The sequence below is a fragment of the Spinacia oleracea genome, chromosome 4, assembly GCF_020520425.1.
Source record: "Spinacia oleracea cultivar Varoflay chromosome 4, BTI_SOV_V1, whole genome shotgun sequence".
NCBI lineage: Eukaryota > Viridiplantae > Streptophyta > Magnoliopsida > Caryophyllales > Amaranthaceae > Spinacia > Spinacia oleracea.
This window is the reverse complement of record NC_079490.1, coordinates 153,949,262-153,972,051: the sequence shown is the minus strand read 5'-3', so window position 1 is coordinate 153,972,051 and position 22,790 is coordinate 153,949,262. Positions and strand designations below refer to the sequence as shown.

At 35.7% G+C, this 22,790-nt stretch overlaps 1 protein-coding gene across 1 annotated transcript; it reads left to right on the top strand.

Annotated features, from left to right (window-relative positions):
• Positions 1 to 5,719: 5,719 nt before the first annotated feature.
• Positions 5,720 to 9,117, top strand: LOC130459163 (uncharacterized). The gene is made up of 3 exons (XM_056826347.1): positions 5,720 to 5,982; positions 7,659 to 8,507; positions 8,597 to 9,117. The coding sequence occupies exons 2-3, from the start codon at positions 8,120 to 8,122 to the stop codon at positions 8,611 to 8,613; spliced, it is 405 nt and encodes a 134-aa protein (XP_056682325.1). The 5' UTR covers positions 5,720 to 5,982; positions 7,659 to 8,119; the 3' UTR covers positions 8,614 to 9,117.
• Positions 9,118 to 22,790: the final 13,673 nt, after the last annotated feature.

Genomic DNA, 22,790 nt, shown 5'->3' with positions numbered 1-22,790 from the left:
TCACCATCAACTTCATTACTACTCTCGGAATCATCCAAAACCGCCAAATTAGGTGCTTCACACTCAATGACATCCTCAATAGAACCTTCACATCCCAAATGAACCAACTCATTCTCAATATTCAATGGGCAATCATTAATGGGGTGAGAGTCATTTTCGCTCAAGGGAAGGGAGGTGGGAGAAAGAGGAGTAACCTCTAAGTTCAATACCTCACCCTTTTCAACATCATTCCCTTGACTAAATTGATTATCATCCTTAGCATAACATGAATCATAATCATAATCATCATCATCAATATAATTGCGACACAGACAAGATTTTGAAAATTCACAATGCAAGGAGTTTTGAGAATCAACATGGGGAGAATGGTTGTCATCAAGCTCATGAGCATTAACATTAGAAACATGAGGGAGATCATTGACATTCATGCAAGGATGCGAAAAATTATGAGAATAAGCATGAGAGTCAAAATATTGAACTCTAGCAAACCACACAAAGAAAGACATGGCATCTCTCCAATGCATGTATTGAAGCTCTCCATTACAATTGGATTGAAGAATCTCAAATGTTTCCCTATTCACTCCATAATATATGGCCTTACATACGTCCCATCCCTTTAAACCATTAAGAGTTCCATGGATGCGACGACATTCAAGCTCCGCATGTACTCTATTATAGTAAATCCAAAATGGTTCATGAACAAATTGAGAAATTGAGAACCCTCTTGACATTTTTTTGATTTTATTTGAAAATTAAAAGAAAAATAAAAAATGAACTAGACTAGTGAACTAGAGAGATAAATCAAACAATGATGCCGTTCCCCGGCAACGGCGCCATTTTGATAGAGGTATTTTCCGTCGTTGAAAGAACACACCTCAATCAAACAAAATTTGTAAAACACCTAACTAACCGGCTATATTGACTATAGCGGCAAGCATAGGGATCGTCCCAAGAGAATGAATATGTTTGACTTTTCAATCTAATGCGTTCAAAAGCTAGTTCGAATGGAAAATGAGTTTTTGTATGAATCTAATGAAAGCTAGAAAAGAATGAAATATGAACAAGTAAAGAAATTCTAGAGATTTCGGGAATCGGCTATGGAAATTGAATTAGCAGAAGAACAAAGGTCAACACACAATGTTTATGCAAGGACTTGATACATAGGGGAAAAGCTACTATTGACGTGCTCGCCACCTCTCGGATAGAACACGCTAAGCCTCTAATCAAGGAAAAGCTCTCGCATGATCCTAAAACTAGACAACTCATGATTGAGACCTACTTTTCACATGCATCATAGAGATTCACAATCTCTTGCCAAATCAAAACAATGCACTCCAATCAATCCTATGGAACTAGCATTTGCAACTACTAATTCTATAGTCATGGAAATCCTAGCATGAACTCAAGTTTAATCACAACATCAATCATGAATTTCCCTACAATTTCCCCAAATTCATTCCCAAGGCTTCAACCCAAACCTCTAGACTAAGACTACTCAATAAGCATGATTACCATCAAAATTAAACTTAAACTAAAACTAATCATAATCATGAAACTAATTGAATTAATGAAACTAATTGAATCAACAAAAATCAGTAAATTCAAATATCAAAATTGGGGGGAAAATCAAGAAAATTCAAAATATGAAACTAATTCTAGGATTCAACAATGAAATCAAAGCTTAAACGAAATTAATGAAGAAATTAAAGAATGAAAGAACAAATTAAAGAGAAAAGTAGATTTATACCTTGAATTGTTGAAATTGCATCAAACTTGAAGAACAAAATTGAAGAACAAAACTCAAATGAAAGAGAAAAGAAATCAGAAATTTAGTGCTTGAATTCAACTAAGAATTAAGAATTTGAAGCTAAGAATCCTAATCCTAACCTCTAATCTAAGCCCTAATCTAATTCTCTCTCTAGAATTCTAAGCTAATCCTAAAATGAAATTCTAAAAATGAAATTACGTAAAATCTAATTTTTTTCAAACAATGCTGCGAATTTCTTTTTATATTAGCAATCCCGCGTAGCCGTGCAATCGAACAAAGGGTATGTTCTGTCGCACAAAGTGTTGTTCGGTTGCACAACAAGGCTTGTTCGGTCGCACTGAAGGAAATAATGCCCTTGGTCCAAGTATGCATTTAATGGTAAGTCTAACAAATGCAGTTCAGTGTTAATTATACAAGTTAATAATTCAGTGAGATCAAGTGAACTGTATGCCTAGCTAGAGGCCGCTTCAGTTCAAGTGGATTAATAATATTAATCCACAGCTTACTCTTGACTGAACCCGTAGGGTCACAAAAATAGTACGTAAATGGATCAAGTTTTTAATGGAATTAAATACTCCATCTATGGATATTCGGAATCGATGGATCTTGGTTCCAGTGGGAGCTGAGATCGTCAAAGGAAAATTATGAATACTCCGGAAACGATGATATTGCCGGAAACGGAAATACGGATCGTATCAGAAATATAAATATTATCCAAGCCGTAGATGTTGCCGGAAAACAGAAACATGGTACGTATCGGAAAATATTATCGGGAATGGAAATATTGCCAGAATCTGAAATATTGCCGGAAACGGAAATATTGTCGGAATCGGAAATATTAACGGAATCGGAAAATAATTCCGAAAACGGAAATATTAAATATTTGTTCGAAACGGAAATTTATTCCGGAATCGGAAATATTAAATATTGTTCGTAACGGAAATGAATTCCGGAATCGGAAAATTAATCGGAAGCGCGACGTACGAAATAAACATCGGACGAGCTTGCTAGACGCAAGGCCCAGCACGAAGCTAGGCCCAACGCCTAGCGAACCCCGCGCGCACAAGCACATAGGCGCAACCCGCTGCGACCAAGCAAGCAAGCCCAGCCAAGCGAGAAGCAAGGCCTGGCCCGCAAGCAAGGCCAGCAAGCTGGCGCGCCCTTCGTGGGCTGCGATCAGCTGCTGGGCCGAGCTAAGCACGCGCGCACGGCGCCCTTCGTGGTTTGTGCGTGTGTGTTTGTGTACGAAGCCTTGATCGATTAGGATTCGTTTAGATTAAATTCCTAAATCTACTAGAAATTAGGTGATTGAATTTAAGTTAAATTCAGATTAGCTAAATTGATTCCTAGTAGGATTCTAGAATCCGATTTCCCTACCCTATAAATAGGTGATCATATTCACAATTTATGGACAATCTAATTCAAGTATTCATATAAGTTTTAGGCTTAAAACTCATATTTTTATTTGCTATAAAATTCGAAAATTACATAGAACCTTAGGTGCAATTCTAGTTAATTAAATCTAAGGCGGATCCGAGCGTGCTGTGGACTATCTACGGAGGGACAACATTTGGAGTCCTAGACTTGTTCTTGTTCGGTTCGGGCGCAGCTAGGGAAGGCACGCTACAAAGTGTATGTGTCCTAAATTATGCTAATTTTTATGTGGAAATTAATTTGGATTCCCGGCTTTATGGTTTTTCCGCATGATTTATATTCAGTTATATGTATCATAACATAGCAGTAGTATCACGAGTCTCTAATTAATTCCATAATAATTAGTTAACATGGTTAAATTTTATGAATTTGCAATGAATTAAAGGGCTGACTAATGTACGAAATTTTTGATTTTTTGTAATTAATTGCAAATGCGTGCGATTATTTAATTATATGTTCGCAGAATTTTTGGCAGTTTAGTCAATAATGGTCGGAATCGTATAATTTTATAGTGTATTTCGCATGTAAACGGCGTTTTAAAATTTTGACTAAAATTAAAGATTTGATGCCGAATCCAGAATTCCCAAATTCGAAGCCTAACTATGACTTTTCGGAGGTTTTAGTTTTTCGAACGCAAAATTTGTAATTTTTAAGATGTTAAATTAAATATTTGCGCTTCTTGTTGTTAAATCTTGAATTTTTGATTGACCTACTGTATATGTTTAACAAATTTATATGCCTAAGCTTGTTAATTATACAACCTAATTTGTAACTGTAATTAATTTGTTGAAATTCGAATAATTTAGAATTTGATTTGATTTTCATAATTAATTGATAATTTAATTAGGTATCCATGATTAAAAACCACCATAAAAATTGTTAATTTTTGATAAATTTTAAATTTTTATGACCTAGATTTGAATCCATGATAATCGGAAATTAATTGATTAATAAATTTTCGATTTTTCTCCCTAAATTTATGAAATTAATATAATTTATTAATTTGTCAATAAATTTGAATTAAAAGTTTTAATTTTTTATATAATTCGCTCATGAATTTTGCACGCACAAAGAAATGGAAACTAAGTGTTACCCTTAAGGGGTGTTGTATAGTGCGGGCATGCGACGACGAGCAAGGGAGCTCGTCGCCCATGCGGTACGAATGCAGCGAGAGACGAGTGTGGCGCGCGCGCAAGGCAGTGATGTCTGGGCGTGTGTGCTGCGCGCATGGGCGATGGGCGATGAGGGCAAGGCACAATCCGAGCGAGCAGACGCGTGTGGTCAGTGATGGATGTTGCGCCACAGCGCGCGCTGCCTCGCCGAGCGAGCAGACCAGAACGTGTTGAGCAAGGCAGGCTGCGCGCATGCGTGGCTGGGCTGGCTGCGTATGCGTGTGGCCTGCTCGTGCATTTCCATGCGATCATTCGAGGGGCATTGATGCCTCGTGCACTCGACGGGGCATGGGCGCAAGCCCATGGCCTCGTCTTGATCCGATTGATGCGCTTTGAATTTAATTTTGAATTTTCAGTTCGGAAACGATTTTAATTAACTTTAAAATTCGTAATTTAAATATTATTTTCTCAGAATTTAATTTTGAATAATCTAATTATTATAAATTTTAATTTAAACTAATTATTTTACTAAAATTAAAACCTTGAATAAATTTAAATTTATTTATTTAATTCAACTGAAAATAAATTAAAGGATTCAATTATTAATTTATATGAGCTTTAAATTTTAATTAAATTTGTATGTTTCCGGTTAGACTAGGGAATAAAATTTTATGTTTAAAATTAGTAAAGCATGTAAATTTATTGGTTTAAGTGGGAGCTTTTAGTCATAAACTCTTGATTAGGTCTACATTCCTTTAAGGTTAAATCAACTTGATTAGAATTAATAAGGATTGAATAATTGGTAGATTATTGGAACCCTTGATTAATTGCTGCAAATGTTTATGTGATGCATAATATGTTCTACTAACCAGCTATGTGGGCCATTCATTGATAAATGAATGGGTGAATGGTATATATTGTATATGTACTGTTTTGCAGGTTATTGAAAGTGACTAGTATGGCCCAAATAGGATAGAAAATATTGTCTGCGTACCATTAATTTGAATGTAAAATTGGTCTAATGCACCAAAGTTTTTAATTTAAATATGGTCTGCGTACACTAGTACAAAAGTGACCTTAGGTAACACCGAATGGTAACACTTTTTAAATTGTAAAATTATTTGATATATAAGTAACACTTTTGTAATACTTTGATATTAGGTAACACTTGTTTGTAGCATTTGGTATTATGTAACACTAATTTGTAACACTTTGAGTAAAAAGTACCACTTATATTTTAGGTATCACTTAATTGTAACACATTAAAAATTCGGGTTTAACTTTTATTTTTTAACTACGTACTTTTTTTAATGATTATCAGTCTGGTAACATTCATAATACTTTTATCGTGGGAGCTATAAAGGTTGGGTTGGGACGTTCGACCATGGGCCTATCTCATTAAAGCTTTAGCTTGTCATATTAAAAAAGAATAAAATGACATGATTTTCATCAGCAAATTAGGAACGACATCTCCCATTCTCCCTTCTCTCATATCTTTGTTGGTCACATCTATCATTCTACCATCTTCAATACATAGCCAACACCGACCAAGCCAGTGCTTCGCCGACCCTAACAACTGTCCTCTGAGATTATAACGTCCTTATCTTGATTAAGTAAAATCCATCAATTTTACATCAATTTCTATGATACTCTTCCAGTAAATCGAAGGTTTGATTTCTCTATTTTATATCCCTAAGTTATGTAAGTTCAATTATCTCATACTCCGTAGTTCTTATTTCACTAGACATTTCATTTATTCACAATTATTATTAGTTTTTGTTTGCATTAATCAGAATGGGATGATCAAATTGGAGGTGCAATAAAAAAAATCAGAAAAGGGAAAATCGAATTGGGTATTTGCAGAGATTGCGAGTCATAGAGCATAAGTGAAATTCTTTGAAATCTTTGTTAAATTTCGATACTCCAAGTTATTTTTTTCTTCGATTAAACACATAGATAATGAAATGGGATATTGTTGTGTTATTATCTTCTATGTTATTGCAATTAGGTTTTAATTCTATTGAATTGTTTGTTAATTGAGGAAAAACCAGATTAATTGGATTGATTCTTGTGTGTTTGAGATCTCTTTACTATAACCTAGTTGTTCTCAGGATTTTATGTCAGAGCCCTTATCATCCAAAATAAGGTGGCCTGTAAACTGTCTGACACAAGCTTCTTAGACAAGAAGTTTAAGGTTTTCTAGTGTTCTGAGTTGAGATGTTTGATTGATTTTATTTTACCTGATTTTTTCCTAATTGAAAAAGAAGTTTAAGTTTTCTAGTTGAGTTGAGAAGCCTCTCCCTTTCCCGGTGTGACCTGATTTATTTCATAGCTTAAAATTGTTTATATTTTACCTAGATTTAGATGAGGCTTGGTTCAATGAGTTTTGAGTTCAGTTTCAATTCGTATGTAATCTAGTTAATTTGTATAATGGATTGGTGTAACAATGTACTTCAGAGGCTTATGTTTCTTCTTCTTTAAGCTAGTTTACTATTTTTGTTTTGTTCTAATGCACCAAAGTTTTTATTTTAAATATGGTATGCGTACCATCAAATAGTTGTAATTAGTTTAAATTATACCTTATCCTATTTGAAGAAAATGGCGCCTCCCATGGTGAAATTCAAGACGAAGTTTCCAATCCATTTTCAAGACGGAATTTGAAGTTGAAGCTTCAAGATGAAGTCGGGCCATACTAGATCACATTTATATCTTATGCATGTTTTAAGTTATTTATTGCTTTAAATATGTCTTAATTATGCATGATATTATGGCTTGATTATGTTGCATGATTAAGGATTTTAGTTCACTTGAAATCTAACCAACATAGTAAGAGCCTTAAGTTCCAAACTTTAAAATTGAGATAAAAGGTGCCATGCCAAAATAACACTTACTTGGATAAACCTTTACATCAATCTTAGTAATAGTTTTCCGCCTAAGCGAGGTGTTACTTATTGATCCTAAAGGGGTAAGGTACACAAATAATTGTGAGTACATGTTAGTTTTGGTGAAACTCGACGATATAAGTAAGGAGTCCTTTTATGTCGTGGCAAATGAGATAGGTTTACCTAATAAGTTCTTAGACGTACCTATCAACCAAGAGTAGTTTCTAGACTATTAGAAAAGGCTTTTCTTACCTAAAATATTTTAGAATTGAGTCTAAATACATAATGTGCTTAATTCTTCAATGATTTAAGGATCTTGGAATCATTTTATTCATACCTGCCGGAACACATAACTTGAATAAAATGCTTAATAAATGATAAATTATGCATGTACACTAGAATTTAACTTTATTAAGAGAAACTGTGAATGGTTATTTATTTGTTTATTCTTTTCGATTGTAGTTTTTACTATGGCAAAAACAATTCATTCAACATCCGATCAATTCTCGAAAAGGAGAAGTTGAACGGGAAAAACTTCCTTGACTGGCAAAGGAACTTGCAAATAGTTCTTATGCAGGAAGAAAAGGAGTATGTCCTGGAAGAGGTGATGCCCGAAGCCGCAGGCAACGGGGTCACTCGGGCAGCCCTCAATCGTTGGATTGATGCCAACAAGGATGTGAAATGTCTAATGCTTGCAACCATGAGTGCAGATCTACAGAAAATGTTCATCAACTCAGATGCTTTCACGATCATCTGAGTTAAAGAACATGTTCCAAGATCTGGCTCGAGTCGAAAGATTCGAGACTCATAGGCAAATTCTTGAGACCGAGCTTAAGAAAGGCGAGCCCGTAAGTCCACATGTTCTCAAAATGATCGGACTCATTGAGAATATGAGTCGGCTGGATCAGCAATTCTCTTAGGAAATGGCTGTAGACACCATCCTCCATTCTCTTCATCGCGGGTATGATCAGCTCAAGCTGAACTACAGTATGAATAGTCTGGACAAAACGCTCACTGAGCTTCACGGTATGCTGAAGACCGCTGAAAAGACGCTCAAAAGTGATAAGCAAGATGTGCTTATGGTGCGTGGGGGCAAGTTCAAGAAATCTGGCAAGAAGAGGAATGCTAAGAAAGGTGGCAAGAAGGCCAGCCCGACTAAGCAACCTGGCGGCACCAAGTCTGAAAAGAAGAAGGTGACCCAACCCACTTCTGAATCTGAATGCTTCTACTGCAAGAAGAAGGGGCATTGGAAGAGAGATTGCTTGAAGCTTAAGGAAGATCAGAAGAACGGAACAGTCGTTCCATCTTCAGGTATTTTCGGTATAGACTATATACTTGCTAATTCAACTTCTTGGGTATTAGATACAGGTTGTGGCTCACACGTATGTTCCAATTCACAGGGACTAAGAAGAAGTAGAAGGTTAAGCAAGGGTGAAGTCGACCTACGAGTGGGAAATGGAGCACGGATTGCTGCATTAGCTGTAGGAACTTATTATTTGTCGTTGCGCCCCCTGGGCTAGTTTTGGAACTGGAAGATTGTTGCCATGTTCCAAGTCTTACTAAAAACATCATTTTTGTTTCTTGCTTAGATGCTAAGGGATTTTCCTTTTTAATAAAAGACAATAGTTGTTCGTTTTATTTTAAAGAGATGTTTTATGGATTTGCTAGATTAGTCAATGGACATTATTTATTAGATCACGACAACCAAGTTTATAACATAAATACCAAAAAGGCCAAAAAGAATGATTCAGATCTCACCTATCTGTGGCATTGTCGATTAGGCAATATTAACTTGAAACGCATAGAAAGACTTCAAAAGGAAGGAATTCTAGAACTATTTGACTTAGAGGATTATGGTAAGTGCGAATCATGTTTACTTGGCAAAATGACAAAGCAATCTTTCTCTAAAGTTGGAGAAAGAGCAACTGAACTATTGGGTTTAATCCATACAGATGTATGTGGACCAATGAGTACAAATGCTAGAGGTGGTTTCAGCTACTTTATCACTTTCACTTATGATTTCAGTAGATATGGTTATGTCTACCTGATGAAGCATAAGTCTGAATCCTTTAACAAATTCAAGGAATTTCAGAGTGAAGTAGAGAATCAATTAGGGAAGAATATTAAGGCACTGCGGTCTGATAGAGGCGGTGAATATCTGAGCTAGGAATTTGATGACCATCTGAAAGAATGTGGAATTCAATCAGAATTGACTCCTCTTGGAACACCTCATGGAACGGTGTGTCGGAACGGAGGAATAGAACCTTGCTAGACATGGTTAGATCAATGATGGGTCAGGCCGAACTTCCAATAGAATTTTGGGGACATGCACTAAACACAGCTGCACTCACTATAAATAGAGCTCCGTCTAAAGCTGTTGAAAAGACTCCATATGAGTTATGGTTTGGAAAGCCTCCAAAAGTGTCTTTTCTTAAGATTTGGGGTTGTGAAGTATACGTCAAACGATTAATTTCAGACAAACTTCAACCAAAATCTGACAAATGTATCCTTGTGGGCTATCCAAAGGAGACAAAGGGGTATTACTTCTACAATACATCTGAGAACAAGGTGTTTGTTGCTCGAGATGGTATCTTTTTGGAAAGAGATCACATTTCCAAAATGACAAGTGGGAGAAAAGTAGACCTCGAAGAAATTCGAGTCGAACAACAAACTCTAGAGAATGCTTAAGATGACATTCAAGATGAAACTCAGAGATCTTTAGAAGTATTTGGTGAGAATCAAGGACCATCTAGAAATGTAACCCCGCGTAGATCGCAGAGATATAGATCTCAACCGGAAAGGTACTTAGGTATTTTGACGAACGAGAGCTATGAAGTTCTATTACTTGAAAGTGATAAACCTGCGACTTACAAACAAGCTATGACGAGCCCTAGCTCCAAGAAATGGCAAGAAGCCATGCAATCTGAATTAGACTCCATGTCTGAAAACCAAGTTTGGGGTTTGGTCGATTTGCCAGATGGCTACCAAGCCATAGGAAGAAAATGGGTTTTCAAACTGAAAAAGGACAAGGATGGGAAAGTTGAAGTTTTCAAAGCTAGATTGGTTGCAAAAGGTTACAGGCAAGTCCACGGTGTGGATTACGATGAAACCTTTTCACCAGTTGCAATGCTAAAGTGTATTCGGATAATGTTAGCAATAGCTGCATATTACGATTACAAAATATGGCAGATGGATTTCAAAACCTCTTTCTTAAACGGCAATTTAACAGAAACTGTGTTTATTACACAGCCTGAGGGTTTCGAGGATCCAAAGAATGCTAAAAAGGTATGCAAGCTTAAGAAATCAATCTACGGATTGAAGCAAGCATCAAGGAGCTGGAATATACGTTTTGATGAAGCAGTCAGTGACTTTGGTTTCATCTAGAACGCAGACGAATCTTGTGTATACAAGAAGGTCAGTGGGAGCAAAATTGCTTTTCTAGTATTATATGCCGACGACATATTACTTATCAGAAATGACATTCCTATGTTGAACTCTGTCAAGATTTGGCCTGGGAAATGTTTTTCGATGAAGGATCTAGGAGAAGCACAGTACATACTGGGCATCAAGATTTACAGAGATAGATCTAAGAAGATGATTGGACTCAGTCAAAGCACTTATATCAATAAGGTGCTTGAAAGGTTCAATATGGCAGACTCCAAGCGAGGAATGACTCTAAGCAAGACTCAGTGCCCAAAAACACTTGATGAGGCGTAGACGAATGAGTGGGATTCCATATGCATCATTGATTGGTTCAATAATGTATGCTATGATATGTACACGCCCGGATGTTGCGTACGCACTCAGTGCTACGAGCAGATACCAGTCAGACCCAGGAGAGGCACATTGGACTGCTGCCAAGAATATTCTGAAGTACCTGAAAAGGCACAAAGATGACTTCCTGGTCTATGGTGGAGATGATGAATTAATTGTTAAAGGCTATACGGACGCAAGTTTCCAAACCAACAAAGATGATTACAGATCACAGTCTGGGTTTGTCTTCTGCCTCAACGGAGGTGCAGTAAGCTGGAAAAGTGCTAAGCAAAGCACCATTGCGGATTCTACAACTGAAGCGGAGTACATTGCTGCACATGAAGCAGCAAAGGAAGCTATATGGCTAAGGAAGTTCATAGATGAACTTGGTGTAGTCCCCTCCATTAAAGGACCAATAGCTCTGTATTGTGATAATAATGGAGCTATTGCACAGGCAAAGGAGCCTAGACACCACCAGAGAGTCAAGCATGTACTTCGTAGATTTCACCTTCTACGAGAGTTCGTTGAAAGAAAAGAAGTCGAGATAAGCAAGATTGGAACTGGCGACAATATCTCAGATCCATTAAACTAAACCTCTGCCGCAGGCGACGCACAACTCCCACACTGCAGCTATGGGAATCAAGCATGTTGGAGAATGGCTTTGATGTCCTTATTTAATGTTTTAAAGTTTTAGAGTTTAATACTTTGTAAAACGTTATTGGTTAACCATTCACATAAATGAATAGAATTCATTTTTCCATTTAATTTGTGGTTTATTAAATGATGAGTCCCTTCAATTTGACGATATATTCAAGATAGACTGTCAGGACCAGTCTTGTGACTAAGAAATGTCTATCAAGTGAACTTGAATGTCAAAAGTTGAAAATGGTCCCTGGTCGGAGTTTTCTATAAAGATGGACGCATAGAAAACGTTAGATGACTAGAATGCAAGATGACTAGTAAGAGATGAAAATCTTGAAGGAAATAATGCCCTTGGTCCAAGTATGCATTCTATGTTAAGTCTAATAAGTGCGGTTCAGTATTAATTAACAAGTTAATAATTCAGTGAGATCAAGTGAGCTGAATGCCTAGCTAGAGGTCGCTTCAGTTCAAGTGGAATTAATGATATTAATCCACAGCTTACTCTTGACTGAACCCGTAGGGTCACACAAATAGTACGTAATCGGATCAAGTATTTAATGGCATTAAATACTCTATCTATGGATATTCGGAATCGACGGATCTTGGTTTCAGTGGGAGCTGAGATCGTCACAAGCAAGAAATGAATACTCCGGAAACGATGATATTACCGGAAACGGAAATATGGATCGTATCGGAAATATAAATATTATCCAAGTCGTAGATGTTGCCGGAAACGGAAACATGGTACATATCGGAAAATATTATCGGAAATGGAAATATTGCCGGAATTGGAAATATTGCCGGAAACGGAAATATTGTCAGAATCGGAAATATTATCGGTGTCGGAAAATAATTCCGGAAACGGAAATATTAAATATTTGTTCGAAACGGAAATTGATTCCGGAATCGGAAATATTAAATATTGTTCGTATCGGAAATGAATTCCGGAACCGGGAATTTAATCGGAAGTGTATCGTACGAATAAGCATCGGACGAGGCCTGCCGGACGAGGGCCCAGCACGAAGCCAGGCCATCGCCCAGCAAGCCAAGCGCGCCACACGAACAGCCAAGGCCACGCCAGGCCCAGCGCAAGGCCAGGCCCAGCAGGCCATGGCAGCGCGCGCAGCGATGGGCTGCGAGCTGTGCTGCTGCTCGCGTGGGCTTGCGGCTCGCGTGGGCCGAGCGACCGTGTGGGCTGTGCGCGGGCATGGCCTGCACGCTCGTGGGTCATGCTCGTGTAGAGTTTTTGTTCACATACGAAACCTAAATTGTATAGGATTTGTTTGATGATTAAATTCCTAATCCTAAAAGGATAAAATTAATTAGTTAGAGTCCTACTAGGATTCTAGTTTAACTAATTAGTATCCTAATAGGATTCCAGTTCCTTTTCCATACCTCTATAAATAAGGGCCTAGGGTCATTATTTTCAGAGACGATTGAAGTATTCAAAGGGTAAGTTTTTGAAATAAAATTAACCATACACTTGCAAACACTAGCCGAAATTCCTAGTAACCTTAAGGGCGATTCTAGTTGGTCTAACTTGAGGCGGATCCGGACGTACTGTGGACTATCTACGGAGGGACGACATTTGGAGTCCTAAAGACTTGTTCTTGTTCGGTTCGGGCGCAGCTAGGGAAGGCACGCTACAACATGTATGCATCAATTCTATGCTAAATGATTATGTGAATATAATATGCTTTCCTGGCTTTATGGTTTTTCCGCATGATTTATGAATTGTCATATGTATCATAACATAACAGTGGTATCACGAGCCTCTTATTATTTTCATAATCTAAATTGCATGAACATGGTTAAATATTACAAATTTGCAAGAATTAAAAGGGGTGATTAATTTTCGTAATTGTTAATTAATTGCAAATTGCGTTTATTTAATTATACGTACGCAGTTTTTCGGCTGTTTCTTCGTTACTCATCCAAATCGAGTGATTTTTGTGTCAATTCCGCATGTAAAAGGCATTCTAAAATTTTGACAAAAATGTTATTTTTCTGCCGAACCCAGAATTCTCAAATTCGAAGCCTAACTATGACTTTTCGGTGGTTTTAGTTTTTCGAATGCAAAATTTTGTAAAGTTAAGATGTTAAATTAAATATTTGCGATTCTTGTTGATAAATCTTGAATTTTTGATTGACCTACTGTATATGTTTAACAAGTTTGAATGCCTAGCCTTGTTAATTATGCAATCTAATTTGTAATTATGATTAATTTGTTGAAAATTGGAATAATTTAGAACTAATTTGATTTTCATAATTAGTTATAATTTAATTAGATACCTATGATTAAAAACCACCATAAAAATTGTAAATTTATGTTAAATTTTAAATTTTTATGACCTAGACTTGAATCCATGTTAATCGGAAATCAATTAAATAATAAATTTTCGATTTTTCGCACTAAAATTATGAAATTAATATTATTTATTAATGGAAAAATTGACAAAGGCAGTTCCAACTATGGACGTTCAACTTTAAAAGGGTCCAACTATGAATTATTCCTAGAAGGTCTCAACTATATAGGGTGTCAACTTTGCGTGGTCCCTTTCTGAAAATGACCGGCTGGAGGTGGTAAAAATGATGACGTGTGCGGTGAGTACCACATATCATTTATATCAAGTTCCATTTTAAAAAAAAGCGACCCGTTTAATAAAAAAAACCACCCGTTTAATTTTTTTTTTTGAAAAAAACCACCCGTCATTCTTTCTTTGCTCCTTTCTCACCCACCTGCTACTTCTCTTCCCTCTTCCTACATTTATTCATTATTAGTTCAATCCTAATCATCTTCCCCACTTCATACAATAATCTTTATCATCTTTATTTAATTCAATTTATGTTTATGCGCATTCAATTTCATCTTGGTTCCTTCAAGTTCTAATTTTGCATATTAATTTCACGAAAATGATAAAGGTCGCAACATGCGACCTTTAAGCCATGTCACAATGATGACATGGCACGCTTACGTGTCATTATTTTAATTGGAAAGAAAATATTTAATTTATATAACCTATTATACATGTTTAAAAAAAAAGGTAGGAAAATCTTAATATTCTGATTTACGAATTGAATAATTTAATGTTTTATTTTAGAAAAATATTTATGATTTGTATACAAAATTAGAAGAAAAAAAAATTACAGTATTTATATATATAGGAAATCAAAATAAAAATACATTTACATAATTTATACTTAGAAAATAAAAATTGACGAATTAGAAATTGTGGGTGAATTGGATTGAAATTGTAGTTCAATTAGTATATATGTTGCAAAAAAAAATTCGATGATTTGGGTGAGCAATTATCAGTTAGAGTATGACATAATTTTTTTTGAAAAGAATTCTCACAATTTGATACATAATACTCCGTATTGTATTCAGGTGCTTATTTAATACGGAGTATTTAGACTTGAAAAAAATTCTGACGGTTTGGTACCCACTCATAATGAAATAAGTTACGGAGTATTATAAACTAATGTATTATAAGTAATTGAATTTCATTTACATAAAATATATTGTCAGATTATAAATTAATGTACTTTTTTAATTAAAAGTATATATTAGATAATACTTTTTATTTTTTAAATTTGTAATATATAAGATAAACGGAAATACATATCTACTGTAATTATGTAAATATAATAAATATTTGTTTCCTTTTTTGTATCGACTACCTTATTTAACTACTTTCATAGTAAAAATATAACATTGATAGTAAAAATATTTTGATGACCCATGACCTACATGGCGCCCATGTGGAACCATTAAAAAAACGACACATAGGATTGCGACAACTAACACTTATCGCAAGTTGCGACTTTTATCGTTGCCCTTAATTTCATTTGGGTTGGTTATATACTTCGATTTCTGTTTTTCATCATAAATACATATGGGGTTGCTTAAATTTCTGTTTTGGTCCCATAAATTCATTCGGCGTTAGTTTAATTTTTGGGTTTCCCACTGAAATAATCTTGGGTTTGTTTTTTTTGTTTTCCCCCGATAAATTAACTTGGGGTTAGTTAAATTTTTTTGTTTCCCACACGATGTTGGTGGTGGGTAAAATGCTAGGAACTATGGGTGGGGGAAGGCTGGTTAGGATAATGCGGAGGGAAGGTGGGTAGGGGCGGCAAGTGGGTGGGAGGGGAGGGAGGACCTGCGGGTGATAAGAGGCTAGCGGTGGTGGCCGAAAGTTGCGGGTGGTGGTGAGGTACTTTTTGCAGAGGAGTGAACAGAAGAGGAATGAAGGGATGAAGGAGTAATTAATGGAGGGTGAAGAAGGATGGTGAAAAGGAGAAAACACGTCCCACTTACTAATTTTCCCTCAAATAATTTGGAAAGAAAAGGTAAAATAAAAAAATCAAATATTTTAACTTAATTAGCCGGTTATCGGTTAAAAGATCCACGCAAAGTTGACACCCCATATAGTTGAGACCTGCTAGGAATAATCCGTAGTTCGGCCCTTTTAAAGTTAAACGCTCATAGTTGGGACTGCCTTTGTCAATTTTTCCTTTATTAATTTGTCATTAATTTTGAATATAAATTTTAAATTTTTATGCGATTCGCTCATATAACTTGCACGCACAAAGCAATGGACGCTACGTGTTACCCTTAAGGGGTGTTGTATAGTGCGGGCATGTGACGATGAGCAAGGGAGCTCGTCGCCCATGCGATACGAATGCAATGAGCAAGGCCATGGTGCACGAGCACAAGGCAGCAGCCCTGCCTTGTGTCGTGGGCTGTGTGCGATGGGCGAATGGGCGAGGGCGAGAGCAAGGCACGAGCAGTCGCGTGTGGGCAGCAAGCGAGCTGGGCCACAGCGCGCACTGCCTCGCGCAAGCGTGCGGAGCCTCGCGCGCAGCGAGCGCAAGCTCGCGTGCCACGAGTGCTACGCCCAGCATCGATCGCTCGCGCGCAGCGAGCGCCAGCTCGCATGCCACTGCCTCGTGCGATGTGCGCAAGCTCGCGTGCGACGAGGGCAGGCGCGCAGCGAGCCAGAGGCCAAGCATGCCTCGGATGCCTTGCGATGGAATGCAGCAGCAATGCGACGCAGCGCATGGGCTGCGCGCACATGGCCAGCGATGGCTGCGTGCGTGTGGCCTATGGCTGTGCGTTGCGTGGGGTTGTTGCGTTACGATTAGATCGTTTTAAAATTTTAATTTGAAATTTTCAGTTTTCGTAATTTTAATTAATTTTAAAATTAATAATTTAAATTGTTTTCTTGGATTTTAATTTTGAATATTATAATTATAATAAATTTTATTTATTCTAATTATTTTACTAAAATTAAAATCATGAATTAATTTAAATACGACTGAAATTAAATTAAATTTATGGATTCAATTATAAATTTATATGAGCTTTAAATTTTAATTAAATTTGTATGTTTCCGGTTAGACTAGAAATACATTTTTATGTTTAAAATTAGTAAAGCATATGAATTTATTGGTTTAAGTGGGAGCCCTTTTAGTCATAAACTCTTGATTAGGTTTACAAATCCTTAAGGTTAAAACAACTTGATTAGAATTAATAAGGACTGAATAATTGGTAGATTATTGGTGCCCTTGATTAATTGCTGCAAATGTTTATGTGATGCATAATGTGTTTTACTAACCAGCTATGTGGGCCATTCATGATAATGAATGGGTGAATGGTATATATTGTATATGTACTGTTTTGCAGGTTATGAAGTGACTAGTATGGCCCAAATAGGATAAAAAATATGGTCTGCGTACCATTAATTTGAATGTAATTGGTCTAAAGTACCAAAGTTGTTTTTCAATTCAAATATGGTGTGCGTACCATCAAATAGTTGTAATTAGTTTTAATTATAACTTATCCTATTTGAAGAAAATGGTGCCTCCCACGGAGATTTTCAAGACGGACTTTGAAGTTGAAGCTTCAAGATGAAGTCGGGCCATACTGGATCACATTTATCTTATGTATGCTTTAAGTTATTTATTGCTTTAAATATGTCTTAGTTATGCATGAGATTATGGCTTGATTATGTTGCATGATTAAGGATTTTAGTTCACTTAAAATCTAACCAACATAGTAAGAGCCTTAAGTTCCAAACGTAAAAATTGAGTTAAAAGGTGCCATGCCAAAATATACACTTGCTTGGATATCCTTTACATCAACCTAGTAATAGTTTTCGCTCAGCGAGGTGTTACTTATTGGTCCTAAAGGGGCAAGGTACACAAATAATTGTGAGTACATGTTAGTTTTGGTGAAACTCAACGATATAAGTAAGGAGTCCTTTTATGTCGTGGGAAAATCGATAGGTTTACCTAATAAGTTCTTAGACGTGCCTATCAACCAAGAATAGTTTCTAGACTATTAGCAAAAGGCTTTTACTTACCTAAAATGTTTTGGGATTAAGTCGACAAACTGTGCTTAATTCTTCAATGGTTTTAGGATCTTGGAATCATTTTATTCACACCTGCCGGAACAATAAATTCGAATAAAATGCTAATAACTTGTTTAAATTGCATGATTGCTTTTCAAGTTATTACTCATGATAAATGTTTAGACTTTGCATGCTTCAATGTATGTTTTAATTATTGTTTATAATTAAATATCTTGCACTGCAGTAAATCCTTTTAGAAAGGTAACAGTAAATTTCCTCGATTGGTAGTGAATCCAAGAACGATTCACGGAAATGAGAGAAAATGAGCAATTTAAAATGTACGTTTCTTTTCGCGACTTTTATGGTTGTTTTCGAATATCAAAATCGAATGGCAAACCAATTGGTGCTTGTGAATTCAAAATACAATGTAGTTTTGAGATCATAAAGCATTGAGTTTAAACGCTCAGCTTTACCAATGGTTAACAACCTAAAATCTTTTTTCCATTTAATTCTCGAATGAGTCTAGTCCCTAGACATTCGAATAGATCGATGCTTAGAGAACTTTAGAAGCTTCTGATAAGATCATCTAGTTGAAACAAAATATTCAACATAAATTAAAATGGTAAAGAACCTTGTTGGTGACATTGGACATGTCTAACAAAGTATAAAAGTCAACACTAAAGAATTCAATTCTTAAGACTATAAGAAAGGGTACAAGAAATAGGAAAACAAGGAACAAATGAAAGGAGTTTACGATTCCGTTTCTACCTATAAGTTTATGTTTAAAGAAAAGCGACCTAGCAATCAAACTTCCTTGGTATCATATACCGCTTGAGGTTCTTACTTCGGTAATAACTCAAATAATGGAAGCTAGGCTACATTAATGACCTACAAGTGAGAAATGAAGCATGGCAATGCTACATTAGTTGTAGGGTCATCTAGTTTGTTTTAAGTCCTTTCAAGGCTGGAACTAAATGGCTATTTTGTTCCATAATCAGCATACCTAAATTTCTGCTTCAAACACAGAAAGACTCACATTCAGAAGAACAAAAACAATGTTTGTTTGTTTGTTTATTTGAATGAAATGGTCATTTACGGGATGAGTCAATATGCTTGATTAAAACAAACAACTCTTTAACAATAAAAACTTTACTAGGTTCAAATCAACCCCTTGATTTGAGTTCCACTAATCTTTGGCACTGTTGCTTAGACCATATCAACAAGTTAACATTCAAAAGCTCTATTTTGATAGACTTTTGAAAGTTGATTGATTTCTAGATCAATTTAAGACAACTAGTCTTACTTGTTGAAAGTAACAAAAGATATGAACTATTGTTAGAACGCCTAGACAATAGAGTTCAAAGCTAAAGAAAGATTTTATGACTTTATGGATTTGAGTGAATATAGGTTTATTTACTCAAATGTGATATAAGTTGAATCTGTTTGGCTAGTTCAAAGATTCAGAAGTATAAAATCCACTTGGCAAGAAATCATAAAGATCTAGGTTAGATCATGTTGATGATTACTTAAGTCAAGAATGATCATCAATGATTGTGTGAAATAAAATTCACAATCTAGCTCCATAAGATATGGCATATCTAAGTTAGAATGATCGAAGTCGATTAGTACTTGGTTCGATCAATGATGAATCATAAAGACTTTTCCTATAATTTCTAAAACAAAATGCTCAACTACCACCAAACTAAACCAAATTCGTCAAAGCTATTGAAAAGTAATTTCAGAATATCTTTTCATAATATATCTAAAGAGTTCCTAAACTCAGTGGGAGCTTAGTGTTTGTTATTCAACAAACTAAGGCCCAAGTATAGATATATGTTTCATTGTGATTTATTCAAATGAGACACAAGGGTATTGTTTCTACCACGAATTTTTGAGAACATAATGTTTGTTTGCTCGAAATAATGTCCTTTTGGAGATTCGTTTCCAAAATGACAAGTGGGAGAAAATAGACCTCGAAAGTCTTCGAGGCGAACAACAAACATAAACGGACATTCCGGAGGCTTTTCGAAGTTCTTTAGAAAATCCGAACACGTATTCTTTAAGGACTTTAGAAGTGGCTTTAAAGAATAGACATCTCTTAGAAGACTTTACAAGTGCTTCAAGGAGAACAGAATATTCAAAGGACTTTCAAGTGGCTATTGATATTCTATTGTTTGATGTTCTATACCCAAATAGGCATAGAGTTCAGGTCACTGAATCTATGCGATTCTTCTATTAGATAGTGAAGAAACCTACAACTTGCAGTCAAACTATTATCATGTAGGTTAATGAGTTTATGACCTGTAAGAAAGCTATGACCAAACCCAGATTCCCTAAAATGGTTAGAGACCATATATAGACTCAAATGTTTTAAATGGTTAGAGGCCATAAAACATACTCAATGTTTTGATGACAAAATTGAAATTTTGTTGATTTGCAAGAATAGTTTCACACCTATTGGTTGCAAGTTTGTTTTAAGGATAAAAACCATCAAACATGAAATTGTGTTCACACACAAAGCTAGATTAGTTGCTAAAGGTTACAAGCAAATTCACGGCGTGGATTGTGTTGAAACCTCATGCATAATCGTAATGCTCAAGTCTATAAATCAAGCAATGATTGCATATTGGTACATATGGCAATTGGATGACAAAACAATTCCTCAATAAAATGTTGGAATAAACTATGTACATGGTATGTCATAGGATTTGTGGATCCAAATAAATGCTTGAAAAGGAAAGCTAGCTTATGAAATCTAAGTACAGATTTAAGCAAGCAATTGGGAATTAGAAATGTATTTTAGTGAAACTAATAAGTATTTTAGTTTCATAAAATGTACGTGATTCTTATAGATATATAAGAAGTTTAGTGGGAGTACATAAAAACTTAATTGGTTCTATGTGTATCATACACATATCTCTCTATTGTGAAATAACATTCAAATGCTAATGACTTAGATTTGAAATTATTCATCAATGATGGACCATGGCGAAACTTAGTGCATATTGGGTATTAAGATCTATTTATAAAGATCTTATAATATTGTTTTGGATTAAGTAATGGCATTTACTAAATCAAACACGAAATACTCCATTGGAGACATTCGACCCATATGAATAAATCTAAATAAAGAATGTTTGAACTATGTATAAGCATTTACTAAGTTAAACATCAAAGGATCTAAGTAAGATTCTTAACCTATATTATATGTCAAAGAATTTAGCTGGATTTAGTATCTACTGAAACTAGAATGAGCTAAAGTTACATGAATAGAATTCAATTGGGAATTATTCTGCAAAAGAATTTATCATGTATGATATAATATGAGGATCGCCAAAAAAAAAAAAAAGTATCGTATGACTTTAGGCATGACGAACATATACCAATCTCTATTGATCTAAGTGAAGATCAACTAGATTGAGATCAAGAATACTTATGGTACTTAAAAAGGTAAATAGGAATAGTTCTTGATTCAAGAAAATAAAGATGTGCTAAATATTGATGCTACACGCATAAACACTGGCAAAGGATCAAGCAAGACCCTATGGAGTTAACCATTGACAAAGACGAGCTATAGAGCATCGTGTTTTGAAATGGCAACATGGATTGGAGACCATGAGTTGTTGCGTGGGAAATTAAATATTAATTTCTATGTTCTAAGATACAGCTGGAAAGTCTTCCACATATCCGTGAACTGCTTGGATAAGTAAATCCAAACCAAAGCATCACTAGCAACCTATACAGTTGAAGTAGAAGTACTTATTGCCTAAGAAGCAATAAAACTGAGTTGTTTACATTAAAAGTTCTTCACTGAACTTGGCTGGATCACATGTCTGCTGGCTTGATGGTTCTTCATTGCAAAATGCGTAGAACCACTATTTAAGTAAGAAAGACTAGATCACATAATAAACAAACTCAAAAGATCTTATCATCCTATCTCGAAAAACATTCGATGAAAGGGATATTAAGATTAGCAAAGCATGATAACTAAACCTATGCAACAAGTGAGAAGCAACACTCACATTGTAGCACTGGAAATCAAGCATAGCTTTGAATTCCATGAAATGTTTTAAAAATGGGTTAGAGGCCCATGGTTGTAAAACATTGGGGTTGAACATTTATCATATATAAAATGTATTTTCATATTCCATTTAATCTTGGTTTAGTATTAAATGATGAGTCCCTTCAATTTGACGATATATTCAAGATAGACTGTCAGGACCAGTCCTGTGACTAAGAAATGTCTATCAAGTGAACTTGAATGTCAAAGGTTGAAAATGGTCCCTAGTCGGAGTTTTCTATAAAATTGGACGCATAGAAAACGTTAGACGATTAGAATGCAAGATGACTAGTAGTTCTGTTTCTTGAACTATGTGGACATGGCAATGTCATAATCATTTGCATAGATACTTACTTTGGGAAGACTAGTATCGGACAAGACCTATGAAACTTTACTGTAAGAGATGAAAATCTGTCATAAGTAAATTTCATTAAAATTATTAGACACTAAATCCTCAATACCTGACTGATTTGAGATTACTTGTTTGAGAACTGGTTACTTTGACGTTGACCAACCGTCGCACCGTAAAAGGAGTCTATAAAGGCAACGCTCAGGTAATCACCTATCAAACGAAGTCTAATCTCAAGATCGCAAGATTGGGATTGTCCTCCCATAAATCGGGATGAGATGCTTAAAAGTTATACAAGGCCACTCGGAGAGCTAGAAACTGTGAATGCATGGCCGTGCTCGGATAAATCATAGGCTATGATTATCTTTTTATTTGATCAGCTGAACTCTGAAACCGAGGAACACCTCTGAACATAATAAGGATGACAACTCTTACCT

Bases quoted from the DNA above. Each gene is read 5' to 3' on its own strand.
- LOC130459163 (XM_056826347.1), top strand. From the start codon at position 8,120: ATGGCTGTAGACACCATCCTCCATTCTCTTCATCGCGGGTATGATCAG.